Source organism: Carassius auratus, unplaced genomic scaffold (genome assembly GCF_003368295.1).
Source record: "Carassius auratus strain Wakin unplaced genomic scaffold, ASM336829v1 scaf_tig00028054, whole genome shotgun sequence".
Lineage (NCBI taxonomy): Eukaryota > Metazoa > Chordata > Actinopteri > Cypriniformes > Cyprinidae > Carassius > Carassius auratus.
Window position 1 is genome coordinate 32,648 of NW_020525654.1, and position 17,402 is coordinate 50,049.

Sequence of the window (17,402 nt, forward strand, 5' to 3'; positions counted from 1 at the left end):
AAAAGAAATTAATTCTTTGATTAATAAGTGACAGTAAATTAATTTATGTTATAAAATATTTCTATTTCAAATAAATGCTATTTCATTTAAGAATCCTAAAAAAAATGCACCATGGTATCATTTTTCACAAAAGTATTAAGCAGCACAACTGAATTATTTATTTTAATATTTCACAAAATTACTCCCTTACTGTAGTGTTAATAAAACAGTAGTGTATGTTTATCATGATCTTCTGTTAAAATGATTAATATTTATGCTTAAATGCTTGAAATCAAAATATAAAGGCAAATGCTTTGCCACTGTGCGTCTTTTAATGGATTAATTAAACCAAATAGTTAAAAAAGGGCCATCAAGTTCCCACCATGGAACATGGAAACTCCTTTGTCTTTAAAAAGGATTGCATGATGGACCTTTTGTCTGAGACAACGTCCCATGCAAAGAGTGAAGAGAGGCTTTGAAACTCAGCAGCTCAAATATGATAGTTTTGACTTGCTTAACATGCTTGGCTTCTTGCTTAATCGTTCTTACTGCAAATTCTATAATTAGTGTTATTAATTAGTTCACTCTAAAATGAAGAAAATTGTACTATTAAAGATGAGCATGTATGTTCATACTTCTCATTGGTAGTGTTCACATTGAAGACAGGGAGGATGTCTTTTGTCTTTGATTCATAAGACACAAAAGATGCACCTTGAATTAACTGAATCTGAAATATTAAGCTCAAAGGCAACAAATGCAAAAAAGATATATTTTTAATAATTTCACAGTGTCTTTCAGAATGTGACCCCAAACTATTCACATATTTACAGAGCTCTGCACATACAATCAAACCTGAATATTTCAAGAAACAAATGAGTCAAACAATGTACTTTGTTACATTTCCAGTTGTGCACATTACGCTTGATCCAGTTTAAAGTCCAGGGGTTTCAGGAAGTCTGGCAGTGAGTCCACCTGGTCTGTGGGAATGGACTGACTGAGCTTCTGCGTGGCCTGAACGAACAGTGAAGGGGGTGAAGTTCCTGAAAGCCACTGGAAGGCCTTTTCTCCTATGAGCGCCTTCCACACATCTGCATTGTCCTGCAACTGTATTTTCGTCTGGAAGCGATAAGTGGGCATGAATATGATGAGGTAGCCGAGGCAGAGGCGCTTCGTCCGCATGTCGAAGTCACTCTGGCAGAACTGGCTGAGTAAACAGTCCAAGGGGGTGTTCCCTGTCAGGTCCGTTGCGTAAGGACACGCGCCGTGACCCAGCAACAGTGCCAAGCACTCGGGACGCACCAGATCACACGCGAGATGCAGCGCGGTCTTGCTGCCGTCCGTGTGGACGCATCCGTGACGGTTCAGGTAGCTCCGTCTCTCGCAGTCTGTGAAGTCTTTAATGGTGGCCATGATCATTTTCAGGATGTTGATGCGGTTGTAGCGGACGGCCATGGCCAGGTGCGGTGTGGTGGACGCCTGGCAGCAGCAGAAGCTTCTGCTGGGCATCTCCAGCGCGCGGGTGGAGAACCTGTTGAGTAAATAACGCGCGTACTGCTGGTGGTCATGTACCAGCGCGTACAGAAACGCCTCCGACGGGGAGTATGCACATGCCTGTCCGTCATCTTCCCAATGAAACACCTCCATTGTCCGCATGTCCTCCAGGACCCACACCGGCAAAAGGTCCCGTACAGCCTGGTAAAATGCAAATGAGGTTTTTTGGCATTGTGTCGGGGATTTATAATCCGCGCGGCTCTCGTACATCCCCAAAGGCATTGTGAGCCCCGCTGTTATATCAAACGTTTTGGGGGGTCTTAAAATCACGATTTAACGGCGTTTAATTGGATATTCTGTGCATCCAGAGCTAACACTGAAACATTTGTGAGAATATTAATATGTCACCCTGGAGGCCAGGCGGAGCATTAAATTAAAAATAAGGCTGTTATCTCGTACGATAGAGCCTAAACCCGTTCACCCGCCTTCAAACCCCACTACAAACTCAGCCGAGAGTTTATATTTGCTGGGCAGGTTTGTGCATATCGCTGCGCTCTTTGCCATTGGACGCTAGCGCACGTCACCAGGGTACAAAGTGCCTCCAGCTTTTCCTTATTAGTGTAAAAAGCGTGTGTGCGGATGTTTGGGCGCAATCAGGCGTCCCTCGCGCATTCAGTACATTCAGCGCGAGTCTTGTTACATAATATTTCCCAGACAGAGCTATGCGCTCTTTGCAAGGGGTGATCTGCCTGAACTGTTAATCATGGCATCCTGAAAGTTTATTATGGGTGAACGATTAAGTGTTTCCTTGAGGTTATATTGTATAGGCACGCATTTTTGTTTGTTTGTTTGAATTAATATATTTTTATTTTGAAAAAGTGAAAGGCAAAGTATGTAGAAGTAAAATGAATACGTCATTAAAGAGGATAAAAAAGGTGGAACACATTCGCCATCTAGTGGATACATTTTATGATTGCTTTTAAAGAAAGATCGTTTATCATTGAATAATTTCTCATTTATATTGGACCATCTCTACTTTTATATTATTATTAAAAACAAAGAGTTTATGCAAATACTGGACACTTAAATGTGTTTAAAAATATGATCTGTTTATCTCTAATTTTGTTTAGGAGATCAGATGAATCGGAATCAGATGTAATAATGTGTAATTACAGCCTGTGTAGCAAGACTGAATATATTCATCCCACCAGAGTTCAGGATCTCAGTGTGATCTTGCTAAATCAATAATAATAATAAAAAAATATTTATTCTGAGATGCTACCAGATAAGAAACACAATGTAGATTTGATATGATAAAAAAATTAAAAATATAAATAAATATATGTATTAAGAGTACTTCCAAAACAATGAGACAAAGATTGTGCAGTGTTACAGGCACAAATGTCCTGATGACTAGTTTTTGGACAGATGTACCTTGCATTACATGAGACTATGAGACAGAAGGCTTTTGAGCATCACATTAAATAACATTTATTCCTTCTAAATTCCAATCTAATTCTTATAAATCTAATAATTCATATTTTAACTATTAGTAAGTAATCCAATGTATTTCAGTTTTACTATTAACTATTCTTTAGACACTGTAACTTTATTTACAAGTAACTATTCAAATACTTACTGGACTTTTTGTGCAGTTTTCCTAGGATCAATATACACAGGCTGAAGAGACAGTAAGTATTTTTTTTAGACAATTGTGCATTCCATTTGTTACTATTATCATCTTAGTCTTAAGATTTTTTTTTTTTTTACATTTTAAGGATTTAGTGTCTCATAAATATGTATTAGTATATGTACTTACTACATACTAACATGTTGATGAACAGAAATGCTGCGATCTCTTGAACATTGTTATATGTAAAAACTAAGTGATAGAATTATTATTATTTTAGGTGAACTTTCCTTTAACTCTTTGAGCATATCTGACACTGGTTTTCTTGTCCAAAAACAGATTAAAAGACTACAAATAAAATTGTTAAAATAAATAATATTTTTGTTTTATTACATGACTCTTTCCTAACCATTATCTATAAACACATTTAAGTGCAAGCCACACGTTCTAATTTGATGATAACTCTACCACTTTGACTTTTAGGAAGCAGTGCGGTGGGTAATGGCGTGCAGCAAAACAGATAAATTTGCTATAGTGGGAGACCATTGTTGCTGATGCATTAATGCTTTCCACTAAACTAGTCCACAAGTACAGAGTGCCAGCTGATGCAACTGCCTCTGGTTGCCTAGAGTTGTTTTTCATTGCACATTGATTTTCTAGACAAACGCTGCTTCGACGGTAGATCTGGGGGAAATAATTAGTCTGTTTCTTGTATGCAGAAGTTTGAATTTCTGCCTTAAAGAGGAACTGACGTTAGCTAAAGCAGGTCAATCAGAGAGAGAAAGAGAGAGAGAGCGAGCGAGCGAGAGAGAGAGCTAACGCTAGATCAGCCGCACTGCTAGCACTGCAGCCGTGTGTGCTTTCATCTGCCTCCAAAGCTAAACTTCACTTATTAACACGACTGGGGGAAATATTATGCATTTGATGCACCTTTTTAATTGTTCGTAACTCTGTATTGCCAGTTTGGGGAGTTTGCATCAGTGCAGGACTGTGTTATTTGTTTCAGATCAGTTGAGCTGAGTTAGCTTAGCTATAGCGAGCAGCCAGCGAGCCCAAGTTCCTTCAAGCACCTTCGCGTTTCGCTGTCACGATGCCTGCGATGTTAGAGAAGGGCACGGTTGAGATATCGGGGAAAAGAAGGGGTAGAAACTCTGTGAATAATCCGACCAAAAGTTTTACTTCAAATGGGAACAGCAACAATTCATGGGAGGAAGGAAGTTCGGGTTCCTCAAGTGATGACGAGCACGGTAAGTCATGGTGGTAGCCTCGGTCGCTCTTCACAAGTTCATACACTTCTGATGAATGCAATCATTTCATCTTATTTGTTCTTTTGTCACTCACAAGGTGCAGGCGGGATGCGAGTTGGACCGCAGTATCAGGCAGTTGTTCCCGATTATGATACCGGTTTGTGAATTTTGAGTGTTGGAAGGTTCATTGACAACACAGGGTGGATGGCGTGATAGCCTCAAACACTGTCCGGAACAGTTTGTCCGTTCAGTGCACTTCGTGTTCAGCAAGAATAGAATTGTTATTTTTTTGTCTCGCTGGCAACCTACATTGAAAGTGGTCTGTTGTAGTTATGAAAAAGATGCTAAAACAAAAACAAAGATATAAATTTTAGGTGGTTGACTAATGTTTGAAACTTGAGGTGATGATAATGAGCACCTGATGTGTCAATCATTAACTGTATATTTGTTAAGAGAACAGTATTCATCAGGCATATTTTTTTTCTTCATTCTGATTTGACTTAAGTTCAATCAAATGTATACATTTCATTCTTACCCAAATATAAAAAGATGATTATTATTTTCTTTTTTTTTATTAAAGGGGTCATATGATGCGATATAAATTTCGCCTTTCTCTTTGGAGTGCTACAAGCTCTTGGTGCATAAAGAAGATCTGTTAAGTTGCAAAGTCTAAAATCTCAAATCCAAAGAGATATTCTTTATAAGAGTATAAAAGTCAGCCACACCCTCTTAAAACACCTTGTTTAAACACGCCTCCACACATCTACATCACTATGTGGGAAGATTTGCATAACACAGCTCATATATTCATGGAAAGAAAGAAAGTGTAACTTTTATTCTCACTGTTATGGAAGCATATGGGTAGCATTATTCAATTTGGGATGTAATATGCAAAATGACAATGCAATATGTAAAATGGCAATGCATTTCTGTATTTACATTTACATTTTCCAATACATCTGTGCAACGTTTGGTGCAAAATGAAAATTAAAATTAAATTACATAATTTTCATTTGCCATTTACTACACCAGTTTTAATATGTAAAATGAATATTAATTTTAACGCTTTATAAGTTGCAAAATTAAAATGAAAATGTATTACAGAAATGATTAGATATGTCTAACATGTTAAAGCAAAAACTGTGGCAAAATGATCATTTAAATGCTATTTTTCTTAATTGCATTAACACTCACAGTCAAGACACTTACGATTGCATTTTCATTCGGTGTCCCGCAATGAATGTAGCAAAACTCAATGTGCACATTGAAAATGCATTCCGAGCCGATCACGTGTCCCCGCCCTCGCGCCACGTCAATCATTGTGTGAACAAGGCGGGGCTTACAGAAGGTCAGAGACTCAAGTCTCAAGAAGAGGATTCAATCAAGTGAGACAACATGGACAAGACAGTTGGTCCGTGTATGTTTTGATCATTTCGGTTTATGGCTTGGCTTCAATATTTCATTCGGACTTGTGGGCGGAGCTGAAACGCTGCTTTCATCTGATTGGTCGAATCGGATCGGTTTTCATCTGACAGCCTTCAGCTGAAATGTCTGAAACTACACTCACTGTTAATTAGCATAATATTTGAATCAGATGTAGCTGGGCACATAATTCGTGCTGCTGAGACCTGCAAATTATTTCTAGGTTGTAGTATTGTATGAATATTGTCCCACTGATAAAAACAGTGCAAACAGTTCTGCCCCTTTGGATACCAGTAAAGTGGAAATAAATATAGTTAAATTTATGAAATAAAATTAAATAGGATTTTTTGGGAAGGTAAGTCTGGCCAGTTATACAAGCAACACGAGTCGGACGAGTCTAAAGATATGAGCTGAATTGGCTGAAACATTAAAGTTCTAGTCTGTGTCAATTACTCTCATAATAAATAATAATAATAATGTTAACTGTATTTTTCGGTATAAGTTGCATCAGTCCAAAAATACGCCATGACGAGGAAAAAAACATATATAAGTCGCACTGGACTATATGTCATATTTATTCAAGACCAAGAGAAAACATTACCGTCTACAGCCGCGAGAGGGCGCTCTGGGGTAGGCTACAGGAGCACTGAGCAGCATAGAGCTAATTTTACTATTTTTATTTAGAAATGTAACTATATTCATTTTTACAATTATTTATTAATGTCACACACACACATACCTAGTGCCTTATGACTTAAACGATGAGAGTGGTAAATGTTACAGACATGGAACTGTTCAGTCTATTATTGATTTTAATTTCCACTTCACTGTTATCCAAAGGGACAGAACTATTTGCACTGTATTTATCAGTGGGACAATATTCATACAATACTATAACCTAGAAATAATTTGCAGGTCTCAGCAGCACGAATTTGCCCAGCTACATCTGATTCAAATATTATGCTAATTAACAGTGAGCGTAGTTTCAGACATTTCAGTGCTTCACTCGCACTGACTCTTATTCTGCCTGAAAGAATGACAAGACCGAGCTGAAGGCTGTCAGATGAAAACCGATCCGATTCGACCAATCAGATGAAAGCAGCGTTTCAGCTCCGCCCACAAATCCGAATGAAATATTGAAGCCAAGCCATAAACCGAAATGATCAAAACATACACGGACCAACTGTCTTGTCCATGTTGTCTCACTTGATTGAATCCTCTTCTTGAGACTTGAGTCTCTGACCTTCTGTAAGCCCCGCCTTGTTCACACAATGATTGACGTGGCGCGAGGGCGGGGACACGTGATCGGCTCCGAATGCATTTTCAATGTGCACATTGAATTTTGCTACATTCATTGCGGGACACCGAATGAAAATGCAATCGTAAGTGTCTTGACTGTGAGTGTTAATGCAATTAAGAAAAATAGCATTTAAATGATCATTTTGCCACAGTTTTTGCTTTAACATGTTAGACATATCTAATCATTTCTGTAATACATTTTCATTTTAATTTTGCAACTTATAAAGCGTTAAAATTAATATTCATTTTACATTTTAAAACTGGTGTAGTAAATGGCAAATGAAAATTATGTAATTTAATTTTCATTTTCATTTTGCACCAAACATTGCACAAATGTATTGGAAAATGTAAATGTAAATACAGAAATGCATTGCCATTTTACATATTGCATTGTCATTTTGCATATTACATCCCAAATTGAATAATGCTACCCATATGCTTCCATACACTGTTGCCATGTGGAGAGCTGTGTGTCTCATTGTGAAAGTGAAACTACTTAGTTTGGCCTTCCAAAAGAGGACACAACTAGAAATCAGTGGTTAAGTTGTATTTACAACACTATTCAAGAACAGTTCAACCCAAATATACAGAGGTGTGCAGTGCATTTTACTGAGGATGAGGACTCTTTCCTGAACCAGTAGCCTACAATGTGTCTGTGGCACAATGACTAGGGGTGGACGATATGAAAAAAAATATCACAATTTTTTTTTTTTTTTTGAAATATCACGATTTTATCAAAATTCTTTGTCATGTTGGTTTAACTATTTTTCAAGTTGTCTGAGCATTACAGCCAAACTAATTTCCCTATTATAAAGACAAAGCTTTTCAAGGTAACAAAAACAAAAAAAGAATGGAAGATATAAAGGCCAAAGAGGGCAAAGATAAAAATCTTTGTTCTTATTTTTTAATAACAAAGATAAAAGAATGACAAATATACACATTACAACTACACCTAATATACAAATAAAACAAACTGTGCTTTATTTTCAGGTACAATAGGTGTATTTAGCAGGAGTATTCAAGAAATTGAATGAACAAACATAAAAATATAAACCGATTCCTAAAGCAACTGTATTTCTTCAGTCAAGAGCAGTTAGTGTTTTTTACACTTTGTGTTTTGTTGTTTTATTTACGTTAGAGGAATAGTTCACCCCCCCAAAAAAATTCAGCTGTCTGTCCATTCTGTCATAGTGTTTTAGATTTATACCACCATTTTCTCACTCAAAAGTTGTTTTAAACCTGAATGAGTTTCTTTCTTCTTCTGAACATAAATGCTATTTTGAGGAACGTGGAAAACCAAACCGTTGCTGGTCCACAGTGACTTTCATGGACCAGCAACTGTTTGGTTACCCACATTCTTCAAAATATATTCTTTTGTATTCAGCACAAAAAACAAAAACAAAATTAATACAGGTTTGGGATAACATGACAGTGAGTAAATAAGCACAGGTCAGGTCAGCGCGCGAATGAAACATTTAAAAGCACATGCAAATAATGAGAGAGTAACTGTACTGCTGAGTTAACACTGCTGTGAATGCATGTGTTGTTGAACAATATACGACAAATATACGTCAAAAACCACAATCAAAAATCATGATATCGCACACCCCTAGTCCCAACTTTGCAAGGACAGTCTAGCACTTCTGACTCACAGCCTGTAAGTACGTTTTTCATATTTAAAGAATTAGCCACTGATGATTCAAACACGATTTTTTAGTAGTGTAGAGTAGCGCTTGTTGTTTGTCATTTCTCCGATCACAAATGCAGACATGGTTTTATGTTTACGTGGCGCGATACGCAATGCGTAAAAATACAGTATAAGTCATTATAATCAGTGTTGGGTAAGTTACTTTCAGAAAGTAATTACTGTTAGTAATTACTTTAATTGTATTTAAATTACTTTATTAATTACTCTGTCTGAAAAGTAACTTAATTTCTCAGTAAGTAATTATTTAAAATTATTCAAATTGCTAATTAGACTACATCTTAAAATCCCTATAAGGATTACATAGAAATTAAACATAGAAATTAAACCCTTTATTCTTTCAATTTGAGAAAAAGCTTAAGAAAAGTTAATCAATATATTTCAGTTTGACAAGATGTTCAGGCAAAGCCCAACTAGTAAAATCCACACAGGTTTATGTAAAAATAGTACGTTAACTAATGTAGGTAAGAATAAATTACATAAATAATTTTCTCTGCTGAATAAAGATGTGTTAGATCGTGCTGTTCTTATGATGTAAATTCCTCATAGTAGGACTTCTTTCAAAAACTATGAAAATTAGACAAATCTTGAGTTTTTTTTTATTTTATTATCTATTTTTTAGATGAGGGTGTTTGCGCGCAGGTGACTGCATATAATGAGCCCAGATACGGAAAAGACTGTACCTCGCTTTAGTTTCATAAGGATTACATAATCAGAGAATATTCGCTTTCGATTTGAATTCATTCATTTAAAAGTAGACACTTCAAGCTATCAGATACGGTAAAGACTGTGCCACGCTTTAGTTTCATATGGATTACATAATCAGAGAATAATCACTTTTGATTTGAATTCGTTCATTTAAAAGTAGACACAAGCTTTCTATAGACACTTCTCTCACGCCTCTGTGTCAAATATTCGCTGAGTTTGTGATGTGTAGAAAGTTGCTCTAGGAGACCTAGACGGCAGAAAGTACACCGTTTGGTTTGTTTATTTAGCAGAAGCACAATGTTTTGTTGTTATTGTCAGTGTACACAAATAAAAGTAGCCCCTTTTTAGATTTGATTGATTTGTTTCATTTAAGGTTTCTCTGTGAATCAAGAAAAACTGAAAGTGAACGAGCTGGCGTGCAGAGGGCTAAAGACGCTGCATTCAATTTTATTTTTAGACAGGACATTTAGATTTGAATTCAATACTCATTTTAAAACTGTTGAACTTATTTACTGTATGTAATGCAAGTACTTTATAAATAACTAATTAACTTACCTAAAAATTAGCAGTAATCCCTTGACTTTTTCAGTGGATAAGTAATTTAATTACAGTAACGCTTTGCACCCAACACTGATTATAATCAGTAATTATGTCCCCAATGGATGCAACAAATGCCTCGTTTGTAATGGGTTTTATTGTTTTTTTGTCTCATCGTCCTTGGAGACGGCATCACAGTGTGTTATGGGCCATAACATTTCTGCACATGCTTGAGGCATTCGGCCAATCACAAAGCACTGGATAGCTGTCCAATCAGAGCACACCTAGCTTTTTTATAACAATGAGCTTTGTATAAATCTAAGCATTTCAGAAAGGCGGGGCAAAGAGGAGCAACAATAATGAACATCATGTGGAAAATAATGTGTTTTTTGAACCTTAAACCGCATAAACACATTTCATTAAACCAAATACACAAAATAATGTTATTTTTAGCAACGCCATATGACCCCTTTAAAATCTTTGTAGAAAAGGGCTTTCAGAAAAAAATTATATTAGTAGTAACAGTCATTTGAACTCCAAAGAGTTTGGATGCGTTATTGTTTAATCCACTAATCTCTCTCTCTTTCTCTGTCTCTGTCTCTGTCTCTGTCTCTCTCTGTCTCTGTCTCTCTCTCATCAGAGGTAGCTAAGGCAAGCCATGAGAGAGATAATCTGGGAATGCTGGTGTGGTTTCCAAATCCAAGTATACCAGAGGCCAAATGTAAGTCATTTTTGATGATGTTTATTGGCTCTATAAATATGACAAGAGTTAATGCTGTTTTTTAATTAAATATTGGCTATTAACGTATACAGGGCTTAAAGTCCTTCTGCACCATGCCAGATTTCCGGCATGCAGCGTTTGGCTGCTGGAAAAAATAATACTTTTTGAGTCCATGCATTCGCCTACCAGTGGTATGAGAGGAGCAGCCTCTACTCTCAACCAAACTTACATTACTAGCTAATCAGAATATTTTGCTCTTATAAACACGAGATGCCCACAATGGTATCTAACTGCAGAGTCACAGCCCTGATGAATGGAGAAGCGTGACAAAAAGCATGTGAGGCACAGTGGTCAAAGATGTCCATCTAGCGCATATTTACATAGAATAACTTTGTAAACAGCTCAGAGTAATCATATCATCTCAATAAGAACCATATGATTGCCAGAACAAATTTACAGTGATTTTTGAAATGGTCCTATTCACACAGGATCTATATATATATATATATATAAAACTATATTAGCAGTAATATACCAGTAAAGACTGTATGTGTTAAAGGGGCTAAACTTTTCCTCTGTATATGCTGTGAATGTGAATGAACATTCATCTGGATAAACAGTGTGCATTATCTCACTAGAAACCTTTGCCAACACAGGAGAATACGTCAACCTATGTCTAAATGCCATGCCAAGACTTCATTTTTAAATGTTGGCTTGAATCAAGCATTCAAAAGCATTGAAGACTATAATATAGTATATCATTTTATTGTATTAGATATGCCATTCAGTCTATAAAGAAATGTATTTTATGTGTGAAATAAAATGTGTGTTTTTAATTTAGACTTATTTATTATTGAGTTATGTTCTGATGATTTGTTTCTTCTTCTTGTCGTTGCAGTGGATGAGTATATTGCAATAGCCAAAGAAAAACATGGGTACAATATGGAGCAGGTAAAATGGTTATGTTTGAAATCTATACTTGTTTTTTTGCAGTGAAAATAATGAACTCGAAAGTTTAGGAAACAAGATATTTTGTAGACACTGTAGGCACAATCAGACATTTTCAATACTCTTTTGATGTAACCTGTTGTAACTCACAAAAAAGGTAGACTATTCTTTACTGCATTAGTAAACACAAGTCTAACATTTTCAAGTTTTTTTTCCACATTCAAGTCATGGCTTTTTGTATGTAACAGGCATTGGGCATGCTGTTTTGGCACAAACACAACATTGAAAAATCTTTGGCAGATCTCCCCAACTTCACCCCATTTCCAGATGAGTGGACAGTTGAAGACAAGGTGCTGTTTGAACAGGGTTTCAGCTTTCATGGAAAGACGTTTCACCGCATCCAGCAGATGGTAAGTGAGATGGTTGAACCCACTCTCACTATTAAAATAAAACATGCACTTGAGAGAAGCAGCATCTTCACATATTGAAGTGACAACCAATCATAAGGAGCCTCAGAATCCAGCTTATTAATGTACGGTCACTGGTGCATATGAAGATCAAATGGATTCTGTCAAGTCCTACATTTTAATAAAATTAAATAATGATTTATCCTTATGATATGTCTGATGTTTCCATCAAAAACAAGTCTTTTTTTGTTCCAGCTTCCAGACAAGTCAATTGCAAGCCTGGTTAGATTCTATTACTCATGGAAGAAAACGCGCAGCAAAACGAGTGTGATGGACCGCCATGCGCGCAAACAGAAGAGAGACAGAGAGGAGAGGTCAGCTATGGCTTGAAGATATTAATAGGATGTTTGCTATTTCCTTTTGTGTTTTCTCTGGTTTTAAAAGTCTTGATCAAAGATGAGTTGTGCTGTCATGGAATGCTAGCATGATCTGTTTTTAGAATATGTTGTCATTGTTGAAAAGGAAATGTCATATTTGAAACTTTTTTCATGTAGTGATGATGAAGGAGAAGAAAATAGTTGCAACTCTCCAAGGGATGCTGAATTAGAGCCAAATAAGGATGAGAAGAAAGAGGTAATATAAATGGACATATTTTTCTGCACATTATTGTGCCCAACTTTTTAGTTTTACATTTACATACTTATGTGACTTGTTTGGATTGAAATAAAACAATAAAATAAGTAACATTCTGGTAATACTTTAGGTTATGCTTTATTTTATGATGACCTTGTTATAGTATAATTATTAGGGGCTGCCCCCAAATAGTCGTCTAAAAGTTAGTCGATATGAAGAGGGCTTGGTCGCATACATTTTCATTAGGTGGTTAGTCACAAAAATAAAATCACGTGAAAAAATTACGCAATCAGGGGCTGCGCAGACATCAAAGCAACGAGAGATCAACGAGATCCCGTGCCTCGCGGTATACCAAAGCGCACTTGATGAGGAGGAGCATGCAAGAGAAGGATGAACTAAAAATGTACTTGGCAGATAAAACAAAGGTCGATTCGAGACCATTGGCATGGTGGCAAAAAAAATAACATCGATATCCAAAGCTCGCTAAAGCAGCTAAGCGCCTCCACTGTATCCCTTCCCCATCCACTCCATCAGAGCGCATCTTTTCAAAGGCCGGCTTCATTGTGAACAAGTCGAGAAGCTCCTTTCTTCCCAACAATGTAGACAAGCTGGTGTTCCTCTCACATAATATGAAAAAAATTAAATCGAATTGAAAGCTTAGGTAAGAATGCTTAATTTTCTTTTTATAGTGTTTCTGTTTGCTATCTGTTAGGATATAAATATATACATATATACATATTATTTTTATTTATTCGTTTTCATATAATGCAGAAGTTGTTTTTTATTCTGTAAGAAAAATTAGTCTGATGTTTGCAATTTGCCATTTCAGGTCAAGACTCGTCGTCTTAATGGCAGTTTGCGGCTTTGCTCTGATATTTTTAATTATTAGTGTTCTTTAAATTATTTGTTCCACATTTTGTCTTAAATATAGTTGTTCTAAACAATTTAATCAAATACTTAGGCTGTTGATTTGTTTGCCGCCTTCTTTTTTATTAAGTTTATGGCATTGTGCGATGTGCCATGTGCATTTATTTAATTGTTCGTTTTTGTTAATTTTCCTTTTGAACAATATGCAAATTATATTCATTTTCCACTGTAATTTTATACCAAACAGCGTTTTTGCTACAGTATTTATTTGTTTTGTTTTTGCCTTGTTTTGTACTAGACCTAAGTTACTAATACGTTTATTTAATTTATTTTAAAGAACGAATTTGTTTATTTTATTCAAAACTGTTTTCTTTTTTTTTGACATGTTACTGTTACAGTTTATATTTTTGATAATAAATTATTAAAATGCACAGGCAGTCTGATTGCTGTTTTTATGTTATAATTAGCCTATAATGTTCCGGCCACTGATTTTTGTGTGCGTAAGCGCTGTACACTTTAAACGCTTTACTATTCTGTTTTAAGCGCTTCATTTTCATTTTGAACGCGCTAACATCATGCTTAGCATATTCTGTCATATGGAAGGGTTAAACTTCAACTTGCACTATACCTTTTCCTTGTATATACGCAAGTTTTTATATTAATATCATAAAAGAACGATTATTCGACTAATTGCTAAAATGCAGGTGTGTTAGTGGACTAGGAATATCTTTAGTCGAGGGCAGCCCTAATAATTATTTAATTAAACATTTAAGTAGTGAGTAATACTGATGAACTACATGTACTTTACGATATGGTTAGGGTTAGGGTTAAAGGGTTGGTTCACCCAGAAATGAAAGTTGGGCTGTGTTTTACTTACCCCAGATTCATCCTATGTGTATTTGACTCTCTCCTTTCAGATGAATCCAGTCAGAGTTATATTAAAATTGTATTTGATCTTTCATGCTCTATCATTGCAGTCAGCATGTGTCGAATTGCTTCAGTCAGATTAGTGAATATTACATTTTGAATAAGAATATTTTTCATACAAAATGCATCGAGTTGCTATGGGAGGCCTTTGTTCACACCCAGAGCATGTAAGCACTTTTGAAGGAATGCAACACCCTCTGACTGCGTTTATATATATATATATATATATATATATATATATATATATATATATATATATATATATACATATATATATATACATATATATATATATATATATATATATATATATATATAAATATATTTTTAGACAATTTTTAGACTTTTTTTTTAATGTAATTCTGACTGGATTTGTCATATATATATATATATATATATATATATATATATATATAAGTCATATACACCAAGGATGCCCCTAGGGTGAGTAAAACTTAGCCTAATTTCCTTATTTAGATGAACTAACCCTTGATTTAGGAATCATTTGTTATTATTAGTATAGTAAGTACATGTAACCTGTAATAACCATATTACCATATCTTATTCAAATGTAATTTCAATTATTGCATATATCTTTTCATTTATTTAATTATTTCGAGTGTTTTTTATTTTTACTACTTACAGGATCTCAATAAAAAAATATTTGATCTTTTAAGGGAACATCTGGACCTGAGAAACAAGATTCAAAACCTGCAGTTGTGCCGAAGGTACAATACTACATATATATATGTACATATATATGTGTGTGTGTGTGTGTGTGTGTGTGTGTTATGTATGTATTTATAAAAAACAATCTGTTATTTTGTTCATGTGGAATGCTCATTGACTGTGCATATGTGAATGTGAAAGTCGATCACAGATTTAACTAGCTCTGTGTTTTTGCTGTTTTTCTGCAGCCAGCGAATCTTGCAGAGAAGTCCATGCATGTTAAGAAGGAACCACAAGGAATTGCTGGAAGGAACCTAAACAGGGCGAAGAAGAAACCTCCTAAAGGAATGCATTTAAACTCTGATGATGTGGCGGCAATGTCTAGCAGTGGCCCAGCCGCAGTTAGTGTTCTGAGACAGCTGGATATGGAGCTCATTGCCATAAAACGACAGGTTAGCGTTTTATTACTTTTCAGTGATATATTACTTTTACATCACTTTTTTTAACAAATTTTTATTTGAGACTATCAACAGAACTAGATGTAAGGTAGGTATGAGACAGTCTAAAACTGAAAAGTTTTAAATGATGCAAAAAAACCCTAACCTCTTTTTACAGATTCAGAACATCAAACAGCACAATAGTGCCCTCAGAGAAAAGCTGGACACAGGCGTCGATGAGTTTAAGCCAACTGAGGTAATAATATTCTCTAGAATTACTTTCCAGCACACTTATATCACAGAGGGCCGTATTTACCATTTTATGCATTTTATTCACAAAAGGGTATAAATGTGCTTTGTTTTCCTCAGGCTAATCAGAAATTTAATACCCGCTGGACTACAGAAGAGCAGCTGCTCGCAGTACAAGGTAATTTTGGCCACATTTCTCAAATGTTTGTGGGTCTTACTGGATAATGAAGGATTCTTTAAATAGGATGTTTTAAGCAGTGAAATTCTGGACAATCTTCTCATTCCTCTCTCAGCTATAAGGAAGTATGGACGGGATTTTCAAGCCATTTCTGATGTGATCGGTAACAAATCTGTGGTTCAAGTGAAAAACTTCTTTGTGAATTACCGCCGTCGTTTCAACCTGGATGAGGTACTGCAGGAGTGGGAAGCTGAGCATGGCGTGGAGGGACGCAAGGGTTTAGATGAAGAGAAGATGGAGGTGTCATCCGAAGAGGGAACCACCCCGGTGCCTTCAGAAAACCAGACAGAGGTCCGTCTCCCATCCCCAACTCTTAGTTAATGGACTTTTCCACCAAAATATGCTTAAGATTCCAGTCAGACTGGAAATTCTGATTCTAATTTAAGTATTTTGTCTTCATCTGGTTTTGTTTCATCAATGTCATTTGAGAATAATCAACAAATTATCATTTTCAGGAACCAGTGGCAATGGAAACACAGAACCCTTCAATTTCCTGAGTTCTCCAACCGCGGTCAGACGAACTCAGTTTAGTTAATATCTCAGTTGTGCGTAAGAGGCATTAAGGCTTCAATAGCCTCAAGTGAAGTCTCTTCGTAAAGGACATTCCTCCCCCCATCCCGCTCCCTCTAACTCCCACCCCCCTATTGACCCCAGGACTCTCACAGGTGCAACCGCAGAGGAGTGCAAACTTCTCAAACCTACTCTACAGAACTAGGATCATCACTGCCAACAGAAGTAGAGTTCCTGTCTGGTCTCTACCAATCTGGTGCTCCAACAGATATATTCTCCACAATCTGTAATTGGTCTGTTATGGGGGGAATAAAACTCCCACATACCCATCCCAACGTCATTGGACAGTGAATCAGTGAAATGAAAGATCTTTTGTCTGAAGGAGTTTAATGTCACTTGACCATCTCTCTTTCTCGATATATTCATAGGACTCTGACTTGGTCCTAGTCCAGCGTCCCTTTCCATTTACGTTTTGTTACTGTAGCATATTATCTAGTTATATGATTTGTTATATTAAAATAGTTTTTTTTCTTTTTTTTGGGGGGGGGGGGGTTAGTTGATCTCTGGTTGGATTAAGCTATTTATTTGCATAAAATTATAAGAACTGCACTGTATATAGATCAAATTAAATGCAAGTGTAGATGAAATTTAAGTAATTATAATACCAATTTTTAATGCCAATTTAAATATATATGGTTTGCAGCTCTTATATTTAAGTGAGTTGGTTTAGTATTAGGTCGTTTTATATATATATATATATATATATATATATATATAT

At 35.9% G+C, this 17,402-nt stretch overlaps 2 protein-coding genes across 3 annotated transcripts; one reads left to right on the forward strand and one right to left on the reverse strand.

Annotated features, from left to right (window-relative positions):
• Positions 1-734: 734 nt before the first annotated feature.
• On the reverse strand, positions 735-1,975 carry LOC113079442 (ankyrin repeat domain-containing protein 9-like). Its single transcript, XM_026251712.1, has one exon. The coding sequence runs from the start codon at positions 1,750-1,752 to the stop codon at positions 895-897; it is 858 nt and encodes a 285-aa protein (XP_026107497.1). The 5' UTR covers positions 1,753-1,975; the 3' UTR covers positions 735-894.
• Positions 1,976-3,303: 1,328 nt separating this feature from the next.
• On the forward strand, positions 3,304-17,143 carry LOC113079441 (REST corepressor 1-like). Of its 2 annotated transcripts, none has more exons than XM_026251711.1 (13): positions 3,304-4,347; positions 4,451-4,504; positions 10,659-10,739; positions 11,638-11,690; positions 11,936-12,097; positions 12,350-12,468; positions 12,649-12,727; positions 15,199-15,249; positions 15,439-15,642; positions 15,806-15,883; positions 15,997-16,054; positions 16,170-16,405; positions 16,570-17,143. In XM_026251711.1, exons 1-13 carry the CDS (start codon positions 4,191-4,193, stop codon positions 16,609-16,611), a joined length of 1,374 nt encoding a protein of 457 aa, XP_026107496.1. In that variant the 5' UTR covers positions 3,304-4,190; the 3' UTR covers positions 16,612-17,143. The 2 variants fall into 2 exon arrangements, with proteins under 2 accessions (XP_026107496.1, XP_026107494.1); XM_026251709.1 differs by having other exon boundaries at positions 3,310-4,347; positions 4,445-4,504.
• The last annotated feature ends 259 nt before the right edge of the window (positions 17,144-17,402 follow it).